General features: G+C 53.1%; 1 protein-coding gene across 1 annotated transcript in view; it reads left to right on the top strand.

Moving 5' to 3' along the window:
• COL5A1 (collagen type V alpha 1 chain) overlaps positions 1-20,262 on the top strand; it is a 145,725-nt gene that overhangs the window by 102,740 nt on the left and 22,723 nt on the right. Inside the window, exons 30-43 of the mRNA XM_044453179.1 lie at positions 1,505-1,612; positions 3,026-3,079; positions 6,406-6,459; positions 9,982-10,026; positions 10,142-10,195; positions 11,813-11,857; positions 13,226-13,279; positions 13,541-13,594; positions 14,234-14,287; positions 17,038-17,145; positions 17,631-17,720; positions 17,822-17,875; positions 18,483-18,590; positions 19,790-19,897. Coding sequence (XP_044309114.1) covers positions 1,505-1,612; positions 3,026-3,079; positions 6,406-6,459; positions 9,982-10,026; positions 10,142-10,195; positions 11,813-11,857; positions 13,226-13,279; positions 13,541-13,594; positions 14,234-14,287; positions 17,038-17,145; positions 17,631-17,720; positions 17,822-17,875; positions 18,483-18,590; positions 19,790-19,897 — 990 coding nt within the window. The remainder of the gene's footprint in view (positions 1-1,504; positions 1,613-3,025; positions 3,080-6,405; positions 6,460-9,981; positions 10,027-10,141; positions 10,196-11,812; positions 11,858-13,225; positions 13,280-13,540; positions 13,595-14,233; positions 14,288-17,037; positions 17,146-17,630; positions 17,721-17,821; positions 17,876-18,482; positions 18,591-19,789; positions 19,898-20,262) is intronic.

Below are 20,262 nucleotides of genomic sequence, written 5' to 3' on the forward strand. Positions count from 1 at the left end.
TTCCTTCGCCTCAGCCTCAAGGCCTGCACTAGCCATTCTGGGAGGGGGTTTCCCTGCTGCCCCTCTCTGTGAAATGCAGCTGCAAAGGTCGGGGTGTCTTCAGCCTCCCAGGCTCCCAGCAGGGGATCAAGTGCTGGTGGAAGGCAGAGCAGGCTGTTTGAAGCTGCACATGAAATGCTTTTGAGGCCTCTGGGGCACTCAGCTCTACCCCCACCCCATCCAAGACATGCTCCTCGCCCTCCAATCAGCACTCCCTGGCACACGTGCCCAAACCCTCAGGCTGCATTGCAGAGGGTTGCCCCACAGGGAAGGCCACTTGCTGCGCCTCACGGAAGCCATGGAGGGTGCAGGCAGCAATTCGCATAAAGCGTGCATAGTCCATGACCAGTCTGGAGGCAAAGTTCACCCTCAGCGGTCCAAGAGGGGTGGAGCGGGTGGCTGCCAGTGACATGAAGGAGCACTTACGTCCATATATGCCCAACCGCCCCTTGAGATCTGCGGGAAAGGCCCTTCTCTGGGAACCCTCCGTGAAAGAAGTTAGGAGGGTGGGTACTCGGAGGAGGGCTTTCTCTGCGGTGGCGCCCAATCTATGGAATGTGCTCCCCAGAGAGGTCCGCCTGGCGCCGTCGTTATTTGTTTTTCGGCGCCAGGTGAAGACCTTTTTATTTAAACGTCATTTTAATTGTTAACAATATTTACTTATTTATCTGGCCAGGGCGACTTCTCTTCCTTTCTTTTCTTTTCTTTTCTTTTCTTTTCTTTTCTTTTCTTTTCTTTTAACTTTTCTTTTATAACTTTTCTTTTATAACTTCTTTTATATCGTTTATATATATATATATATATTATTAATTTTAATTTTAATGTTATATTGTTATTTTTGTATTGTATTGTATTTTATTATGTTGTAAGCCGCCCCGAGGCTTTGGCAAGGGGCGGCATAGAAATGTTCTATTATTATTATTATTATTATTATTATTATTAATAATAATAATAATAATGTTCAAGCCCTTTGCTCCAAGTCTCGACTCAAGTCTTCACTTCTGAGTCCAAGCCGAGTCTCAAGTCTTTGCAAGAAATTTTTGAGTCAAGTCTTGAGCCAACTTGAACAGAAAAAAGGGAGGTGGAGTTGGGGTGGGTGTGTGGGAAAGTTGTAACCCCCACAATATTCTTATCCACACTTCTCTCAAACAAAAATTTGCCCAGGGATTTTAGGTGTTTTGTTGGCTTTTGTCCCCCCCCCCCCCCCCCGCCCGGGTTTCTATGTTAAATCTGATAGTACATTTTAAATCTTTGTGCTGATGCTTGGTTCTGTTTGGTTATTATTTTTCATACAACACACATCTTCTTTGCTGTCAGTTCTCTTTACTATGAGCGCATATGATCATCCTTCTCCCAAAGGTCCTTGATATTTTGCGCTGCTTAATGGGGCTCTGAAATCGTGTCCTCCAACTCAGTGGTGGGTGCAGAAGGAGAGAGGACTCAGCTGTTTTCCAATTCTTGGCAGGGTGAAATTGGCCCTCCTGGTCCACGGGGAGAAGATGGCCCAGAAGGCCCAAAAGGCCGGGGAGGACCCAATGGAGATCCTGGCCCATTAGGCCCACCAGGAGAAAAGGTAAGGACCTCCCACCCCCACTCCTGGACCCATTTCATTTGTATCAAAGGGTATACAGGGAGCCCTGGTGGGGCCGGGAGTGACCAGAATTCAAGGTTAAACCCTCGGCACTATCAACCCTTTCCTTGGCCCCCTCTGCCGGCACCCTCACAAGCTTTCCATTGGCTAGAAATTGAGGAAATTAGACAAATCTGCAGCAGATTCAAATCAGTCTGGATTTCTGTGATTCTGAGCATTCCCATTTTGGTGGGACTGATAGCTCAGAGTCTGGGAGTTGGCTCACCCAGACAGGGCTCAGAGCTTGGACTCTGGTAATGGAGCTGTTGCTGTAGTGGACAGGTCTGAACCTGCTGCCCAGTGTCTCAGGACCAGCCCTGAGTCTGCTCTGGACGTAAGTAGTTCCAAGGGAAGGACAGCCACGGTGCGCAGTCCCCCTCCTGTGGGAATGAAGGAAAAGCAGGACAAACCTGCCCTGGGGACAGAGATTTGGAAACGGATAGTCTCTCGGAGGGAGGATGCCAGCCTCCGGAGGAGCTTGGACCCGAGGGCCCGTTGTCACAGCTGCAGGCTGGCCCAGTTAGGGGCCCAGAGAGCAGAGCACAGGTGTGCCCGGTCCACAGAGCCCCTCCTTCATGAGACCGGCCCCAAAAGGTTCCTGAGCAAAGCTTTGGGCAAAGGGGGGCAGAGAGGAGTCAGCGTCTCACTGTGCGCCTGCTCAGAGACTGCTGTGTAGAATGAAGACGCTTACAAGAAGCGCTGGAGAGTCTGTCTTGCTGGGGAGGGGGCACCTGGCTCCCACCACTGGGCAGTGGGCGGCGCTGCCACTGTGCTTCTCCACATTGAACTTGCTGCACTCGGAGCACCCGCCACTGGTCCCAGGACTCCTGCTGCTCATTCCCAAAGGAGCGGGCTGCCCACTCCGGCCACGAGGATGCTGCTTGTCTCGGGCTGCTGCAGGGCGTGCTGACCACCCTTTGCTCTGGGGCGGCACCCTCCTCGTGTGCCCAGTGACTTTTATTCATTCAACTCTTTGGAATCTGCCCAGGGAGTGCCTGCCAGTGGGTGCGTGGCCCGTTTATTTGCAAGGTTTCTGTACTGCTGGACATCCGACGCAGCACGGAGTGGTAGGAAAGGGGAAGGCGAAACTAACCCCCGCATCATTACCCTCAAAATGCAGCACTGAAGCCTTTAAAAACAGATCGCTGCCGCTTGGTCATGGAGGGCCTATTTCAAAAACCATAATGGAAGCGTCTCTTTGGCAGGCACCAAAAGCAAAACGTCCATGCCTGCATTTTAGCAACATTAGAAGCACAACAGAGTATTTGGAACGTCGGTGAATAGGATAGATGATGTTGAAAGCAAACTGGTTTTTTTACTCTTTCCTAACTTACCGTCATTGGTTTGATTTTTTAGGGAAAGCTTGGAGTCCCTGGATTGCCAGGTTACCCTGGAAGGCTGGGTCCCAAGGTAAGTTTGGCTGAGTATGAAAATGCATTTCCATTGGAGAAACCTGAGTTATAGCACTGGGCATGGATGCTGCTGCTCACCACAAGGGACTTGTTGCAGCCGTGGAGCAGAGAGGCGGCCAAGCATTTCACAGTCCGAGGGAGGCCTGAGACTCAAGCAGGAGTGGAAGGGAGGTGGAGGGACGCTTTTGCAATAATTGACTACTCCTGCTCTTGTCTCCTGCAATGCCTAGTTCTGCTTCAAAGCCCAAAAGTCCGTCAAGGGCTGCCGAAAGAGCAGGGCATCTCTTAGTCTCTTTACGGTAGCCTCTGCTACCAAGACTTATCTGTTCTGTGAAATTGCTTCTGGTTGCCAATCAGAATTGGCTGGAGAGAAATTAGTATTTCAGATCTGATTTGCTTCCACTGCAGTCTTCTCCAGAAAGTGCTCTGTGTTTTGGGTAGAGTCACTTTTCTTCTTCTTAAGAGACATGAGAAATTGGCGTGGCTGGAGAAAAGTTTGTGGAGTAGCAGGAGCTTCCAGCTTGGGTTAAGGAGTCGGATTTTGCGTCATCCTCTGGGTTGTTTAAAAAGCAGAACAGTCCCAGCACCAGTGTATGGGATGGCTCTCCTTGCATGAGGGACGCCCTTCCTGCCCTTCTCCGCAACTCTGGGTGTGCAGAGCCTGCCTCCGAGAGGGCCAAGCAGGGCGCAGGCCACAGCAAAGGTGGTTTATGGTCCCATCGGTGGCCCCTGCTCCATCAGCCCAAGTGCCCGCCAGCGAGTACGTGGACAAATGCCAGGCGCTCAAGGCAGCCCCTTCCATACTGCAGGAATGGGGTCTAGTCCGTCCTGCATTTTGTCCCAGCCCGCACAACTGTCTTGATTCCCCAGTGCTGCCATTTTTATCTTTCCCACAGTGCTGTGCTGTTTGGCAGGGCATTGTGGGAGAATTGCAATGGTGACGGTGCAGAGACCAGGCATCCAAATGAAGGAGGATCTGTGACTTTATCCATTGTGAAATATTTTTTCTCCTCTTATTTTAGTTTAAAACTTTGTTAAACATCCCTTAGATGTTTTGCCTAAAAACAAAGACAAATGCTTCGATGAGGCTGCCTTTCAAAACTTCAAGAATGTTATCGTCTTGAACGTCCCTACTTGTTCGATGTTTCACTGAGTAGGACCCTCCAAATTCTCCAGGTTTCGTTTGGTTTTGGGAAGGGTTCTTTGTTTGTCAGTGTGAAATTTGGTGTGGTCCAGCAGCAATCTAGGGCAATTTGACATTTTTAAGAAAATTGGTGTAACCACATGCACAATAGGTGTCCCCTCCCAGTCAAGAACTGCTGGTATTAAGTTGCTCCAGCTGCCTTAAATTATTAAGCAGTGGTGCTACCTTGGGTGCTGATCATATACATGAGAGCGATACTGAGTGCCAAGGGACCCAGATTTCAAAGCAGCACTGGCAACACAGCTCCAGGGGCTCCGAGAGAAGCCTTTGATGCTGGCATCAGCCTCCTCTAGGTGCCTTTCCAGTCTAAATAAGAAGCAGAAGCGTGCAGAACCCAACCCCTCCCTATTTTTCTCATCCAAGCAGTAAGAAAATCAATTAAGGAGAATAAGTAATGAGATGAAGCTGTGGCCCAGTTTGAGGATGAAAGGTGGGGCCAGCCCCACGCCCACTTTCATTCTGAGTTGTTGTCAAACATTTCCTCTTTTTAAATTCAGAGAAAGAGAAATTCCCTGTGCAATGAATATATGGCTGTAGTTTGGATTGCATTGTACCCCGGAGGAGATGCCTGGAAACTTGAGATTTGTTAAATGAAGGCTTCTTTTTCCCCTTTGCTATTTTGTAATTATATATTATTATTATTATTCATGGTTAATGCTTGGAAAAACAGGCTTGTTTGATGCTGGAGACATAATTAACCACACAAGCATGTTTCCTGCTGGTGTATTTGCTCATTTCTTCTGCCAGCCCAATACATTTGCATACTTTGTTTTCCTGCATGGTTTAGTTTACTGCTTGCCAGGCAACTACAAAACAACAGGGATGATCCTGAACTGGAAACAAAGCCCTGGGAGAAGAGATTGAGAGAAGTGGGCCTTTTCAGCTTCAAGAAGAGTAGCCTGGGGGGAACTAGGAGAGCACTCTGCAAGGACCGGAAAGGCTGTCACAAAGAGAAGGACAGGATCTCTTCCCAATGATCCCAGAGTGCAGGACACAGACTAATGGGCTCCAGTTACAGGCAGCCAGGTTCCGGCTAGATATCAGGAAAACATTCGTGACTGTTAGAGCAGTAGGCAGTGGAACCCACGGCCTGGGGAGGTGGCAGGCTCTCCCACGCTGGAGGCATCCAGGATGCAGCTGGGCAGCCCTCTGAGAGGGCTGGTTCAACTTGGAGTCCTGGACCCGGTGGCCCTCGGCCCCGTCCAGATCGAATAGTCTATGATTCTATGAAATATTCTGCCAGTTCTGGAGGGCCCGGGGGCAGGTTTTGTGGCACATCCAGGCATTGCTTGTGATTACTTCTGTTTAGTTTGCATTTTAATAGGCATTCACTGAAACAATACACAAACTTGGTCATCCCTCAACATTCACCCCTCATTACTTTCTTTATTACCTTATGGTCAGCTAGGGATTCCTGCCAAAGCGCCCCCCATCCAGCTGTTTGCTGGCGCTCACCAGCCAGGTCCAGTTGTAGCCACGGTGTCCCTTGAGGTGGGACACTGGGAGACACAGACGTTGTGGGCAGCAAGGCCCTCAAGCAGCTGCCTCCAGGTCAGGCGGGAACATCGTGGAATGGTGGCTGTGTGAGAAGCTACTCGGTTTTCCTGGGGGAGGACGTTTCTGGGGATGTGGCCCTTGGATGGCTTCCTGACGTGTTGCTGGCCCAGCGATGATGTACTTTCTTAAAAATGTGGGTTTTGTGGTCACAGAGTTTCTTATGTGGCGGTGTTGGCAGAAGTGCAAAATTCTTTTTGTTCCTCTCGCCTTCTGTCTCTTTCAGCTTACTTTTTATGGCTAGTACTTTATTTCAACAGTAAATTGCAAATACTGAGATTTGTAGAAATCACTCTACAACACCAGTCAAATCAGAACACATTCCAAATCTAAGTAGATCAATCAGTGCCATGAGAATACGTGTATAATATTACTATACAAATAACTCGCAAATAACTTGTATATTGATGTGTATAATGATGTGTAAAATAACGTGAATAATAATATTACTATACAAATAACTTGCAATGTTATAAATCCAATGTTTGGCTAATGTTTCATCATTCCCAGAAATACAGGTGGATGAATGTTATCCTGGACCATTCTGATTCTTCTCTTTTATTTAGGGGTCCATTGGATTTCCAGGGTTTCCAGGAGCCAACGGAGAGAAAGGAGGAAGGGTAAGGGTGAATTTTGTGGATTCCACTTGCCTGGACTCTTTGTTCTGCACCAGGCAAGGTCTCTGTTGCCTTGGATGGGAGGCGTGTTCTGGCTGCTGACGGTGGTGTCTGATGAGATCTGCTTCAGATAGGCAGACAAATCTGTCCCTCTGAAAGAAGCGGGGCGCGTGTCCTAGTTCAAAATATGGTTTCCTCCTGCCTGAGGAACAGTGTGGAAGCTGCCCTCAGCCAGGGACTGGCCACCTGGGTGGAATCCCCGGCACACCTGATGGTCAGAGGCCTTCCTTTTGTGGCTTCGGTCAGGGACGAAATCCTGGGCACGGGGAGCACGGCCGCCCTGAGCTGGGGCCCAAGTAGCCTGCTGCGGATCCCCAGTAGAAGCCTTTCTTCCCTGGCCCCCTCCACCTTTTCTTCCAGCACTGCTGCTTTGGTGGCTTCCTGGCCTTGGTGCTGTCCTCTTCTGCCCACCCCCCACATCTGCACCTTCTAAAGCTTGAACTGGCTCTCCAGAAGGCGGGCTACAGGCCGACAGGGCTGCAAGGAAAGCAGGCCTGCCCCTTTGACATTTTTCTTCACCTCCTCCTCCCTTCGCCCTGCCTGCCAGTGGGATGAGATCCCCGAGAGCGTCTCCACAATTAAATTTGGACCTGGGGTTACGTGGAGCTTGCACCCGGAGCCCTGATCCCTGGGACCAGGCGTGGCAGGCTTATCCCCTCAGCTAGGAGCCTCGCGCCATCAAGCCGTCCTTTGCTTTTCACAGTGACAAGTCCCTGAGTAGTAATTCAGAGTATCTGACTAACCTTATTTATGCAAAAAATTTGCAAATGAATTGGTCGCTGTCTGCTGCGTAGGAGCCCTTGCTTGGGACAGCAGCTGTGCAAGAAAACCTGTCGCAAAGGCAGGGGGTGGCTGCAGTCACCCCCATGGGAGCAGCTGCTGGGGAGAAAGTTCACGCAGGTTAATGAGAAAGGATCGCAGCCGAGCCTGGCTTCCAGAGGAGGGGGCTCTTTTCCTGGGGAAGTCTCTGGGCAGTGGGCTGCCTTGCCTGGCACACTGGCTCCAGCTGCTGGTCGCGCCTCATCTTGGGGCTCGCTCTGCAGGTTGGCGCTTCCCGTCTCTGCTCCTGCTCAGTTCCTTCCGTCCCAGCATTTCTGCATGGCTTTTGGGCTGCCCAGAACACCCCACCGACTCCAGCCGGGTGGAACAATACCCCATCTGGAAATTTGCTATCTAACTGGCCATTTTGGGCTGGGGATTTCCCTCTTCCTGCATTCATGAGTGCAGCTGCTGTTTCTTAAAGCTTTCCTCTCACCCTATTCTGCATTTATAATCCAATTCACAGGTGATATACTTCTATAAGGTGTCATCTGACACCAAAAAGTGCTTGGTTTCCTTCCCCACACACCCTCCTTACACTCCTGAAATGTCATCCTGACTACCTTGTAAGTTACTCTCTGGATACTGTCTCCTCACAGTCCAGTATCTATTTTCATTCCTGCTCCTTTGTGAGCCCGTGCCGTTCCCGGCTATTAAAGAGCACCGAGGACTCTGTTAAATGCTTGGTGTGGTTTATCAGCTGCAAAGCAAACTGTCTGACTGCATGATTCTGAAACCAAATATGAAAAGGCACTAGAGCCCCCTCCTCCTTCCCCAGTCCTGTTAGAACGAATGAGCAGGAAGAGCATTACATTTCCTTTTTCCTCTCATTTAAATACACTTTACTTCAAACAGGCGTGCTCGATAGGAATGCAGACGATCTGAAATTGCTTTGCAGCATGTTAATATGGTGCCATCTAAATTTAGTTTTCCTCTTGAAAATCAGAGGAGGAGGGTGTCTTCCCGCCTGTTCCTCCTTACTTTTCTGCCATGTGCTTTTCACCTCCTGCATCTGCGTCCAAGTTGCCTCCCTCGTTCTCTGCCCCTTGCTGCCATCTGGTGAGGGGCTTCGGACAGCTGTCCTTCCGCCAAGTCAGCTGCAGGCGCAGAAAGCAAGGGAGGGGCAGCCTCGGTATGGGAAGCAAGAAACACCCCCTCTCCTTGCTGAGCCTCAGAGTGCAGGAGTGTGGCGGCAGGTCCACCGTGGCTGGCCAGCACGGGCGCCCCGGCCGGGCACCCCTCCATGGCCTTCCGCTCATAGCCGCAAGCCCCGGCGTCGTGCGGCGGATTCCCTGCTTGCCGCGGCTAAAAGCAAAGTACAGCAAAGGGCAGCTGAAAGGACCGAGCGGCTGGCACCTGCGTCCGACGAGGAACAGCTGCGGCAGCCCAGGGTGTCTAGCTCAGAAAAAAGACAAGGAAGGGGAGACCTGCCTGCGAGTGCAGAATTCTGTGGAGACAGGGAGAGGGAGACCTTTCCTCCCCCTCGCAGCGTGCTAGAACCCACGAGCGTAATCCTGTGGAGTTGACGGGTGGGAGACTCGGGAGTCAGGGCAGAGGGAAGGAGCTTGCACAGTGCCAGGTCGAGGCGTGGAACTCGCTTCCACGAGGCATCACGATGGCCGCCCCTTGGGATGTCTTGCGAAGGGGACTGGGCCCATGCCCGGAGGGGAAAGCTGCCCGCGGTTGCAAGTCCTGATGGCTGCAGGCTTTTTCCAGGATATGTACAGCGGCTGCTGGGGAACGTGGGAAGGAGGACGTCCGTCTGTCCTGCTTGCAAGTCTCCCATGGGCAGCTGGTTGGCTTTCCTGTGAGGAGAATGCTGGAGCAGGTGGACGATGAGCCTGGTCCAGTGTTGGTCTTCTTATGGAACCGGGGGGGAAGCAGGTACTGACAGTCCGGCATGAGTTACTGCTGCACACAGGCCGTGGCAGGGATGCGTAAGGAATTCATTTCAGTTTGCTTCTGACTAGAATTTAGCCGGATTGTACCTCTTGGAACGAGACAGCAAACTGAACAACTGCTTCCAGAATACCTTGCTTTCTGAATGTTGATGCTACTTGCAGAACAAAACATCTGTTTGAGAAGTGTGCACATCTGAAAAACATATGTGAGAAATGCACACTTCTGAAATATGCTAAGGAATAGTGCTTAACCTATGGGAGAGAATGCATACTTTGAAGATATGTGCACAATCTATACACATGTTTGGGGAAATGTACATGAATTTTCATGCCAAAAGAGATCTTGCAATCTTATATGGAGGCAAGATGGAACAAACGTCGAGGAGGAAATTAAAGGACCCGACAAGCCTGGATGTTCCTGCTTTTCACATCCTCCTGCTAGTAGAGACGGGCAGATTGAGCTCAGTTTGCTCAGGTGTGTGAGTCCCTGAATCAGCTAAGCCTGAGCTTGCGAAAGGCTCCCCAATTCCATCTCGAGAACCATCCTGGCTTGGGTCTGCACCAGATTGTGAGCTTTGTTTTGTTTGGCTTTTCTGAATGAAATACTTGAAATGTGCACATGCTTCTTCCATGTTTGTTTGGACACCTTTTTCAGAGGCGCCCATTCTTCAAATGTGTGCGTGCTGCCAAACGTATTCTCTCTCTCACTGTCTCCCTCTGCTCCCCCGCCGTCTTCTGATTCCAGGGCACCCCAGGTAAACCTGGACCAAGAGGTCAGCGTGGCCCAACGGTAAGGAGCATTTTGTTTTCCTGCCTTTGTGGCCTTCCAGAATTGCCCTTGACACCGGCGCTCTGCACTCCTGGATGCACAATGCAGTAACCGTTTCTTTCGGTGTCTTCCCAAGGGTCCCAGGGGAGAACGAGGCCAGCGAGGTATCACAGGCAAGCCTGGGCCAAAGGTACGTTGAACGGGGCTTCCTCAAGGTAGCTCCCCATCCCCGCTTAATGCTGGCATTTCTCCGGGCCTGCGCAGGCACGGGGATGCCTCAGAGGTGCACAGGAGCAGGCGCGGAGGGAACCGGTCCACTGCAGGACGTGGCTGCTGTTGAGAACACGGGCTTGTCCAGTTGAAGGTCTGCAGGGGTGCCATCAACAGCCCAGGAGGTCAGGCAGGGGCAGTCAAGTTCCAGGACGGTCAGCAAAGTGAAGGCCAGATGCAGGGTGCAAAGCATCCAGCCCTTCAGACAGCCGCAGCCTTTTCTCCTGCCCGACCCCCTTCCCCAGCTCACCGGCCACCTCTCCCCACTCCAAGGGCCAGAGCGCCTCTCCTGCAGTGTAGGCTGGCATTTGCAGCTCTGCCCCATTCACCATCAACTCCGCCCACCCTGGAGTGCGGCCACCAAGAACTTCCCCCAGAGGGAGTGCAGGCTGCTGGGTGAGAGTAGCGCTAACTCCCCTGAGCTAGAAAAACCACGGGGTGGCAAGCGCTGTGGAGACCTCTGTGGCGGCCAAGGCTGGAAGCATGATGAACCACGTGTGCAGAATCTCCCTGTTCTGCCTTTGTTTGCTGGCTTGTTTGCTGAATGTGTCTAAAAGCCACCTATTAGCAACATGCCCCCTGGGCAGCCAGAGAGTCAAAGGACTGGGACCTCCTTTTGCATTTGGTCCTGGTGCCTGTACGCCTGTACAGAGGCCTGCAGGAGAGCAGGGGATTGTGGCAGAAGCTTTGGAAGAGCTGGATCAACTCCATCCAGTGCATGAAGGGGTCCCTCGGGCCAGCAAAGGCACACGCACAGAGCTCAGACTAGGTTTACAAAGGGTCGGGGTGTCCGTTTTTCGACTCATCTGCTTTATGCAGACTATGCCTACCAAAGTATGTTTCTCCTCCAGACTTCTGAAAGAGGAGGGCACCAGCTGAAAAGATGTGGACCTCTGCAGGAGTTCACAATAGAGCTATCCAATCAGTGCAATTTGGCCCTTGGAATACCAGGCCAATTGTGTATCCGTGCGGGTGCACGCACAGGGCTGGCCCAACTGGCCAAAGCGTTTATCTGTCCCAGCTGTTTCTGGTAGAAGAAAGATGGGAAATTCCACAAGAGGTTCAAATGAGTCTAAATTACCATGACTCTGACTAGATTCCACAGTGGACCAACTTGAAAAATGTGGTGCGGTTCCTTCAGATTTGCAGTTTTTTGTTTGCTTCCTTTCTTGTTTGCTTAGTTTGTGCAGGGGACTTGTGTAAATTTATTTATCTGTTTATGTATTTGAAATTGTTGCATTCCGCCCTTTACGGTGTCGCAGGGCAGATGAGTTCTTGTGCTAATAATGCAGTAATGCCCCTCGGTGCAAATGTACATCAGCACAAGAGCACCTCTGCGCAAGTGCAACTTGTACAGCCCTGAACCCAAATCCACCTCTGTCAAGGAGCAGACGATGGAATGGGTGCTGCCGGCTGATCCATGGAATGCAGGCGGAATAGAATGTGCACATCCCATGCACTCTAAGGCGCCATAAGGTTGGATCGGGATCAACTGTCATGTTGCTCACTGTTTTAACCCCCCCCTCTCTTTTCAAAGGGCAACTCTGGCGGTGATGGACCTCCGGGTCCTCCAGGAGAAAGGGTAAGATGACACACAGCACAGAGGGTCCTAAGTGTGGTGCCACCTGGCGCATGCCTTTGGGCAGGGCTGTCAGACTGCAGTGCCCCTTCAAGGCTACGGAGGGAGGAGGGGAAGCTTTATAGCGTCTGAGGCACCTGCCCTTGAGGAACTGGGGAAAGGAATAGAGGGTGAACTGTGCGAGGTGCCTTGAGAGGAAGGGCTCAGGAAGAGGGGACCAAGCCAAACTGGAGCATGCACTGGAATGACGAAGCCCACAAGCCTCACCCATGAGTGTTTCTCCAACCCCTGCCCCACCAAAAAAGCACTTTCTTTTCTATCAGCTCGAATGAGATTAGTCAAACGAATGGGAAGGCATGTTAGCCAAGCATTAAATTCCAGTTTGTGCCAGGCTGATTCGCTCGAAATGGCAGGCCAAAGGAAATACAGACGGGTCCACAGAAGCAAACTGCACGCACCGGTAGCCCTAGCTGCACCCACCGTCAGGCCTTGCTTTTCCTGCCCTGGAATCCTACCCTGGGCCGATGCTTTCGTGGAGCCGGGTCGCTGCAGCAAAGGCTCTCCCCATCCCTGCCCTGAAAGAATGCACCGCTCTGGTGGACAGGCTGCTGGCGGGCCAGTGGCCGAGTTGCTGGTGATCTCTGGTATACCGGCAAAGGCTGCTGAACTGGATGGTCACTGCTCTGCAGAGCAGTATTCAAATTCTTGCAAAAGTGGAGATGAATGAAAACAAGTCAGTGGGGCCTCAGCCGTCCAGAGGTGTTCCTGTGAGCTCATGCTTTGCAAATGTGAATCGCTGTGGGCCCTGGGAATTCGAGCATTAAAAAGAAGCAGATGGCATCAGACTGGCTGGTCCTGCCTATTTCCTCCATCTCCACAGGGGAGTGAACTGGTCACAAGGAGGGTGGGTGTATCGGGGGGATGTCAGCTGAGATTGAGGGAGCTGGGTCTTTTCAGCCTGGTGAGGAGGAGACGAGGGGATCTCATAGTGACAAATAGGATCTGGAGGGGTGTCACACGGTGGAGGATCATGACCTGTTCTCTCTCCCCTGCAGTGGTGGGTTCCGGTGGGGCAAAGCTCAAGGAACTAGGATTCAGGGTGGATGTTAGGAAGAACTTTCTGACGGTTAGGACCCCTAGGAGATGGGGTGGGCTTGCAAGGGAGGCAGCTGATTCCCCATCAGTGAGGGAATTCAAGAAAAGGCTGGACAACCACATGCTGGGAATTACATGAGCAGAGCCAGCTGGAGCCGGGGGTCAGACTAGATGGCCGGGGAGGCCACCCCCGACTCACTGGGTTTCTGCATTTCTGTGAACTGCTCCACCACTGCACAGTCGTGTAACGAACCACCTTGTGTCTTTGTTTCTTAGGGTCCACCAGGCCCCCAAGGACCCACTGGATTTCCTGGACCAAAGGGCCCTCCAGTAAGTACAGGAAAGAGGCCATGGGGAGAAAATCACTATTGAGATACCAGTTTATTCATTCATTTATTTTTCCCACTTCTGTGCTGCCTTCTAACCCAAAGGTTCTCTGGGTGACTTAGAAATGCTGATGCCAAGGTATCCGCTGAGCCCAGACAAGGCTGCTGTAAAACTTCTGCAGGAGAACCTGAGTCAGGGAGCCCTGCTCCCTGGGGAGAAGGATCTGTGCACTCCGCTTGACTGCTCACCTTGCTTCTTCCCCAGGGTCCGCCAGGAAAAGACGGGCTGCCAGGCCACCCTGGGCAAAGAGGAGAAACCGTAAGTGCCTCCGGACCACCTGGACCTTGGCACGCTGCTGCGCGTGCTCTGCCCCGCCCCCGGCGAGCCTCGTTCGCAGGAAACCTCTCTCTCCGAGTCTCCGAGCCCAGATAGCCGCGTCCGTTCTTACGCAGAGCGGTGTGTGGAGGGAGCCTGGAACCGGGCAAGGCCAGCGGGAACCTCCGGCGCCTGCCTGCGCCTTCGTGGGTCAGGAGCCCAGTGCACGGAAGGGCAGCCCTGCCAGCTTGAGCCAGTTCGCCAGGGGTGGAAATTATGGGCAAACACAGGGCTGTAACATTGGCAGAAACGCCTCTCTCGGTGGCTGGTGGCCTCCATCCCCCCCCACCCCGCAATCCACTGAGAATCCCTTGCTCCTCAAAGAAAATGCCCCTTTTCACCACAGAAGGCTCCTCTCAGCCCTAGTCCAAGCCATTAGCTTTTCCTCACTCATTTGGCCCATTTTCCCTGTCCCCAAATGGTACTTTTCAGGAACAACACGTGTCGCCTCTTGCAATCACATCCTGTCCCCCTTCCTCTGAACATGCAAGCACCCCCTCAGTTGGCTGGATCATTATATCACCTGATAAAGTGTTGTGCTTGCTTTCCTCCTTGTAATGACAGCATCCTCTTTTCTTGCAGGGCTTCCAAGGCAAGACGGGTCCCCCTGGGCCTCCGGGAGTTGTTGGGCCTCAGGTGAGCACCACTGGGTACCTCCCAGGGTCTCTTGCCAATTTCCCTCTTCAGGTTCTATGGGAGAACTGCCAGCTACCCAATTACCGAGCAATCACCAGGTCCGCCTTCAGATTAATGGCAGAGTAAATTCTGCATTGTAGAGCAAATGCATGTTTATGTCTGCTTTCTGAGGTGTAAAAGTCGACTGCCTGGTAATTATGTTTACAGACGCTAAAACATAATTAGTGTAATCTTCAGAAACAGTAGAGCTGCAAAGCTGCCTTCGTGCAGCCAATTAGGGACTGTGTGTCCTTTGCTAAGATACGGGGCGGGTGAGGCAGCCCGTACAGCTCTTTTGTCCCGTCAGCTGATCTGAGGGCAGCCCCGGGAGGGTCTTTGCTGCCGAGGAGGAGGGCCTGGTGGGGCACTGTGGGCTCAGTCACACATCTGTTTACAATGGGGGGGACCACTTTCCGGCAGTGGCCAGACCCCCTCCCCCAGGGGATGCATTCCCACGGTGATGGGGCCTGAGAATAAAAAGCAGGGGCAACGCATCGTAGCATTAAGCTCCTCTGAAACTTGCAAGAGGCATTCTGACCTTTAAGGACCGCAGGGAGCAAAGCGCCAGATGGCCACGGGTTGGGGAAGGGCTGGTGGAATGGGACGAGGCCAGGCGAGGGCCCCGGAGGGCCTCCTCCAAGCTGGGCTCCTTGCCCTTGGCTTCAGCTGGCCAGTCCCCAGGGGTGTCCGCCAGCCCCTGCTGCTGCGGAGCCGCCTTGTGCCGGCTCACGGAGGAGGACTCAGCTCTTGGAGAGCCATGGCGCAGGCCCCGCAGCCCGCCCAGCTCTCGCGTGCAAGTGCCCAGTCCATCCGCCCGGCTAGGCAACCCGCTGCCCCACACGTGGCCCTGGTGTTCTGGGGCGCCACTTGCCTTCCTGTGGGCTGTTCTGTGACTCTGCCTGAAGGGCCGTGCTCCCGGTCCTCCCGCCCCCTTGGGATGCTGCAGACTGCAGGGACATGCCTTCCCTTTTGCTCAATACGGACAGATAAGAAATCCATCATTTTTAGTTTTTTCATATTAAAAACATCATTTGGTGAAATCGAATTGAGATAGATTTCACTGGAAAATGTACCCAGCTGAATGGACAACCCCGCTCAGTCTCCAAATGGGTGTTGCAGCTATTTAATCCCAGTTTAGCAGCATTTTCCTCATGCAGCTGAGCTTGGGCACTCCGAGATAATGGCACTGCAGTGGCGTAATCCCCATGTGCAGGTCGATAATCGCCATGTAGATATTCAGTTAATCCGTTCTTACGTCCCATAAAGGGAGGAGCAAGTTTCCCAGCCAGAAACTGATGCATTGTCAGAAAAGCTTGCGGCTTCCAAGCCCCCTCATGCCTCCCAAAGGAGCTCAGTGTGGTCTCACTCGGCTGCCTGCCCTGTAAGGCGGCTTCTGGATGCAGAGCTGTTCCACAGATTACGGACGGGTGGCCGCGCTCAGAGCAGGGGGGAACTGCTTCCTGCCCCAGGGCCCGCTCCAGCTGCAGTGAAGCGGACCTCTGGGGGTCGCTGTCAGGCAGCAGATGGGGCTGAGGGCCCGAAGGAAAGGGCCACGCCTGCACGCGAGATGGGCTGCTGCACCGGATACCTACGCCTGTGTTGGCACGCGGTTATTCTGCAGCACGTCCTCATCCTCTGGACCATGAGCAGCACCCGCTGGGGCAAAAGACGGAATGGCCCTTCTGCCAAGGTGCCAGTGCCCTGTCTAAGTCACCCCGGAGCACCGGCTTTCATTTTAGAGTGCTCTCGATGTAGCTGCTGCCTTTGGTTATGCTTTCTGGGAAAAATATGGCCTTTCTCACTTGGCCCCGGAGAACTTTTCTCACCCCAAAGCAGCAGCTGTTGCCTCATTAAGTTCTCTTGGCCAATTAGCAAAATGACTGGCATCTAGCCGTAGCAGGCAGGCATTTTCTCTCCAGCGTGGAGAATGAAAGGACCCCCACCTCGCATTATAGAAAGTTCTGCTGCACCTTGGTCCAGATGTCAGGGAGATCCAAGGTAGGCGTCAGAGACCCAGTTTCTGTGAACCTGGATTGCTGCTTCAGGAAATTCCAGGAGCGTTGGCCCAGAGGCAGAGCTTAACTTGAAGAGCCGTGGCACGTAAGAAATGAAGCCATGCACAGTTTCCTCATGAAAGTGGTTGACCCAGGGAAAATCTGGGGGCCAGAATGTGCTTCTCTTCCTTCTGGGGGCAGCAGTTGTGAGCCTGGGAATGAAGCTTCCCACTGATGCCTTGATCCTCCAGCTTGACCCTTCCACGACCTGAAAGAAAAATGCCCCCTGGGACTGATAGCATTATGCTAAGAGATGCACCGCCCCTTCTTGGTACTATTTCAGGTGGGAAAGTTGAGGTAGGCCGTTGGCAGGGATTCTGTGACTTGATGTGGACGGGCATGATTTACTAATGCCAGAATTGCTTGGGAGAGGCTCACATTTATCCTTTTTCTGTTTTGGAGAAGCTGCCGTGATCATTTTCAAGTCAGCCTGTGGTGTGTGGAGGTGAATTCACTCATCTCTAATTAGGGATATGGATGTCCATAGTTGGCTTTCTCCCATAGTCGCCACCATTGGAAGGTTACCGGCCACCCAAGAAGCAGTAGAAAAGTACAAATGGTGTTCCTGTAAATCCATCTTCTAGTTCACTCTGGATGGTCAAGACTGGTCTCAGTGACCCAGAGGCCTGCTATGTCCTTCCCTCTCTCCTTCTGCAGGGTCCAACTGGAGAAACAGGGCCAATGGGTGAACGCGGCCATCCCGGGCCCCCAGGGCCTCCTGGAGAACAGGGACTTCCTGGGCTGGCTGGAAAGGAAGGAACAAAGGTTCGTACGGACCAGTGATCCATTCGGAGACCCGGCACTTGCTTCGTAGTTTAGGGGTGCGGGTCCAGGAAGCTGAAGAGAAGGAACGTGGCAGCATAAGGACTGTTTTCAGCAAGTTCGGACCCGGCTTTTCAGCAAGTTCGGACCTATGCCGGCAGCCTCCCATAATGGTAGCAGGGACGGGTAGATGTTTCTTCTGGAGAAACCCTAACCCCTTGACAAGATGGTCTTCTTGGGATGTGGGGTGAATGGCCTTTGCTTCTCTGGCCAAAGGCTGAAGCAAGAGTCCATAGACCTCGGGGGCAACGCAGTCCTTCTGGCAGCCAGGATGGAAGGGCAAACGTTCCTGTTCTGATATTTTGCAATACTGAATTCTTTCCATTGGCACGGCCACATTACCTCTTCTTTTAAACAGCTGCAGCCCGCTCTGCCCATCCTGGCTATGGAGTTCCCTTTGATTCCAAACTGTGAAACTTTCCTTCCAGGGTGATCCAGGTCCCGCGGGGCTTCCCGGGAAAGATGGCCCGGCTGGTTTGAGAGGGTTTCCCGGTGACCGAGGCCTCCCTGGCCCGATTGTAAGTAACTGTCTCTTGAGGAGGTGCCTGCTGAGATGCTTGCAGAGCGCTTTCCCGCAGGGTCAGCGTCTTTTCCTCTCTCTCCTCTTTTGTCTCTGCAGGGGCCGGTGGGTCTGAAGGGTAACGAAGGGCCCCCAGGGCCGCCTGGACCAGCGGTGAGTGCCTGGAAAGTTTATTCCAGGGTGGGCGGGGCTGGGGGTGTGCCCAGAGCTGCAACTGCTGGCCTGATTCGGGCTGCTTCTGGTTATGGGACTGGGCTGCCCGTCGCTTTCTCTCATGAGCAGTCTGAGCAGCTGTGGTTGCCAGGTGTGACCTTCCCATCGCTGCCTGCCTCTCACGACCTTCGCTGGTGCCAGCTCTGGCCCAGCAGGAAAGGTGGAGCCCGCCGTGCAGGGAGCCGGTCCCAAGTTCATTCCCAATAGGGGCTGCCAAAGCTCCCACCAGAAACCCCAGGGAGCTGCAGCGGCCAGTCCCTGGCACAAAGCTTAGGCACGAGGCAGCTTCTGATGCGCCCAGGAAGACCAGGGCACGGAGGACCCGCAAGGCAATCCAAAGGCGGGATCTGTGGAGAGCCTGCACCTTTCTCCTGCGGCATCGTCTTCTCCCAGCGAAGGCCTCAGCCCGGCTGAAGCAAGGAGCAAGCCAGGCTCGGGGGCGGCTGAGTGGCCCACACTCCAAGCTGCTGCCGCTCTCTTTCCACGGAGAAGCTGGTCAACGTCCCACGCCTGTGCTCACCGACTGTCCTTCGTGTCCCCTGTCCAGGGTTCCCCCGGCGAGCGAGGTCCGGCCGGAGCAGCTGGCCCAATAGGCCTGCCGGGAAGGCCTGGCCCCCAGGGACCTTCCGGCCCGGCTGGTGAGAAAGGAGCCCCGGTAAGTCTTGCACGTGGATCGTGGGACTGCAGCAAAGCCCAGGAAGGGCTGCCTGGGCTGGGACCTCCTTCCCCCGCGAGGTCTGTTTGTGTGGGGAAACTCTTGGGGGTCATGCCCCAGTGGTGAGCGGAGCCAAAACACCAGCTGCTTGCGAGTTAAAGCTCCTCGCATGGAGAGCAGGGAAGTATTTCAACCTTCTGGCATGTCGGGGAAGCATGGGAAGCCAGGAGACCGGTGGCTGTGGGGAAATGGGTGGAGCCTGCAGCAGAAGGGCCTGGAGTGTGTGTCTCCAGGCTGGGTCCTGGGAGGCGGGGTTGGAGCTGGAGCACCCACAGAGAGCGTGAGACTGGCCAGGACCGGTTCCCCCTGTGCATCCCAGCTCTTGTGGGAGTTCACACGGCCTCCGCCACCCTCTGAAGACAGGCTCGCAGAGAGTGGCATCTGCGGGGGCGCAGAGATGGCTTGGTTGCCAAGGCTATGGGGTCTTCCAGGTGCTGGAGAAGTGGCAGCCACGGCAAGCTCCCGGGCAGAGTACTGTTGGAAGCAGGGTGCCAGCCGAGGTGGATGTGGTCCATTTGCAAGGCAACCCTGATGTTCCAGCCCTTTGTCCATGAGGGAAACAGGCCCTTTTCTCTCTGCTCTGCTGAACTGCTTCCCCTCCGCACCTATTTGCACCTTCTGCTGAACCAAGGAGAACAGACAAGCTCAATGATTTTGCATCAAGTAAAGATGTCTCTGCTGATACGCATCTGAGTTATTAAAGGCACTCCAGTTTCTCCCTCATTCCCTCCTCCCTGGATTGTGCTTGGTAGAATTTTTGAAGGATAGAAGCTGTGCATGGAGTGCTAATCTCTTTTTCCAAGAAGCATCATGACTGCCTGCACCACAAGATTTATATGTGAAATGTTTTCAGAAAGCTGGATGGATTATTTATCTAGCATTTAATCTGTTACCATCACACACGCATGCACACACAGCATCTTGAATGCATTCCTGGGAGGAGAAGCATCCAATATTCACCCCATGCAAGCAGAAGGTGGAGGTGGAGGAGGAGGAGGAAATGAAGAAGAAGGAGAGGCTTTATTTCCAGTTTTGAATTTGCACCACATGGCTATGAATTAGTCTGGTCTGAAAAAAAGCTGGGTTGCTCATGGATTTGTCTCTGAAAGGAATCTGATGTCTGCTCTTGTCTTTTCTAGGGAGAGAAAGGCCCCCAAGGTCCAGCAGGCCGTGATGGAATCCAAGGACCAGTTGGGCTTCCAGGACCAGCTGGTCCTGTTGGTCCACCAGGGGAAGATGGAGACAAGGTAGGAAAACTACAGTTTGTGGCTGTTTACTCTGGGAGGCTACTCGACCCAAATCAGCTGCTGCAGTTAATCATCCTCTATTTTGTGAGCCTTCTGTGAGATAAGGCCAGAGAGATGAGGACCAGGTGTAACGTGAACCCAAAATTAGGCATAATACTCCAGTTGTGGATGCACCAGAGTCTTACAGAGAGGTCTAACACCTCCCTTGATCGGGAAGGGTGGCGTTCACCTTGTCACACTGCTGCTCATGTTCAGCCTGCTGTCTACAAGTACCCCAAGTTTCCTTTCAAAAGTGCTGCCTCCAGGCACTTGTCCCCTATCCTGTCCCTGTGACACGTTTCTTCTCTTCTGACTCGCTCTGTTTC

The sequence above is a fragment of the Varanus komodoensis genome, unplaced genomic scaffold (assembly GCF_004798865.1).
Source record: "Varanus komodoensis strain SLA01 unplaced genomic scaffold, ASM479886v1 scaffold77, whole genome shotgun sequence".
NCBI classification, from domain to species: domain Eukaryota; kingdom Metazoa; phylum Chordata; class Lepidosauria; order Squamata; family Varanidae; genus Varanus; species Varanus komodoensis.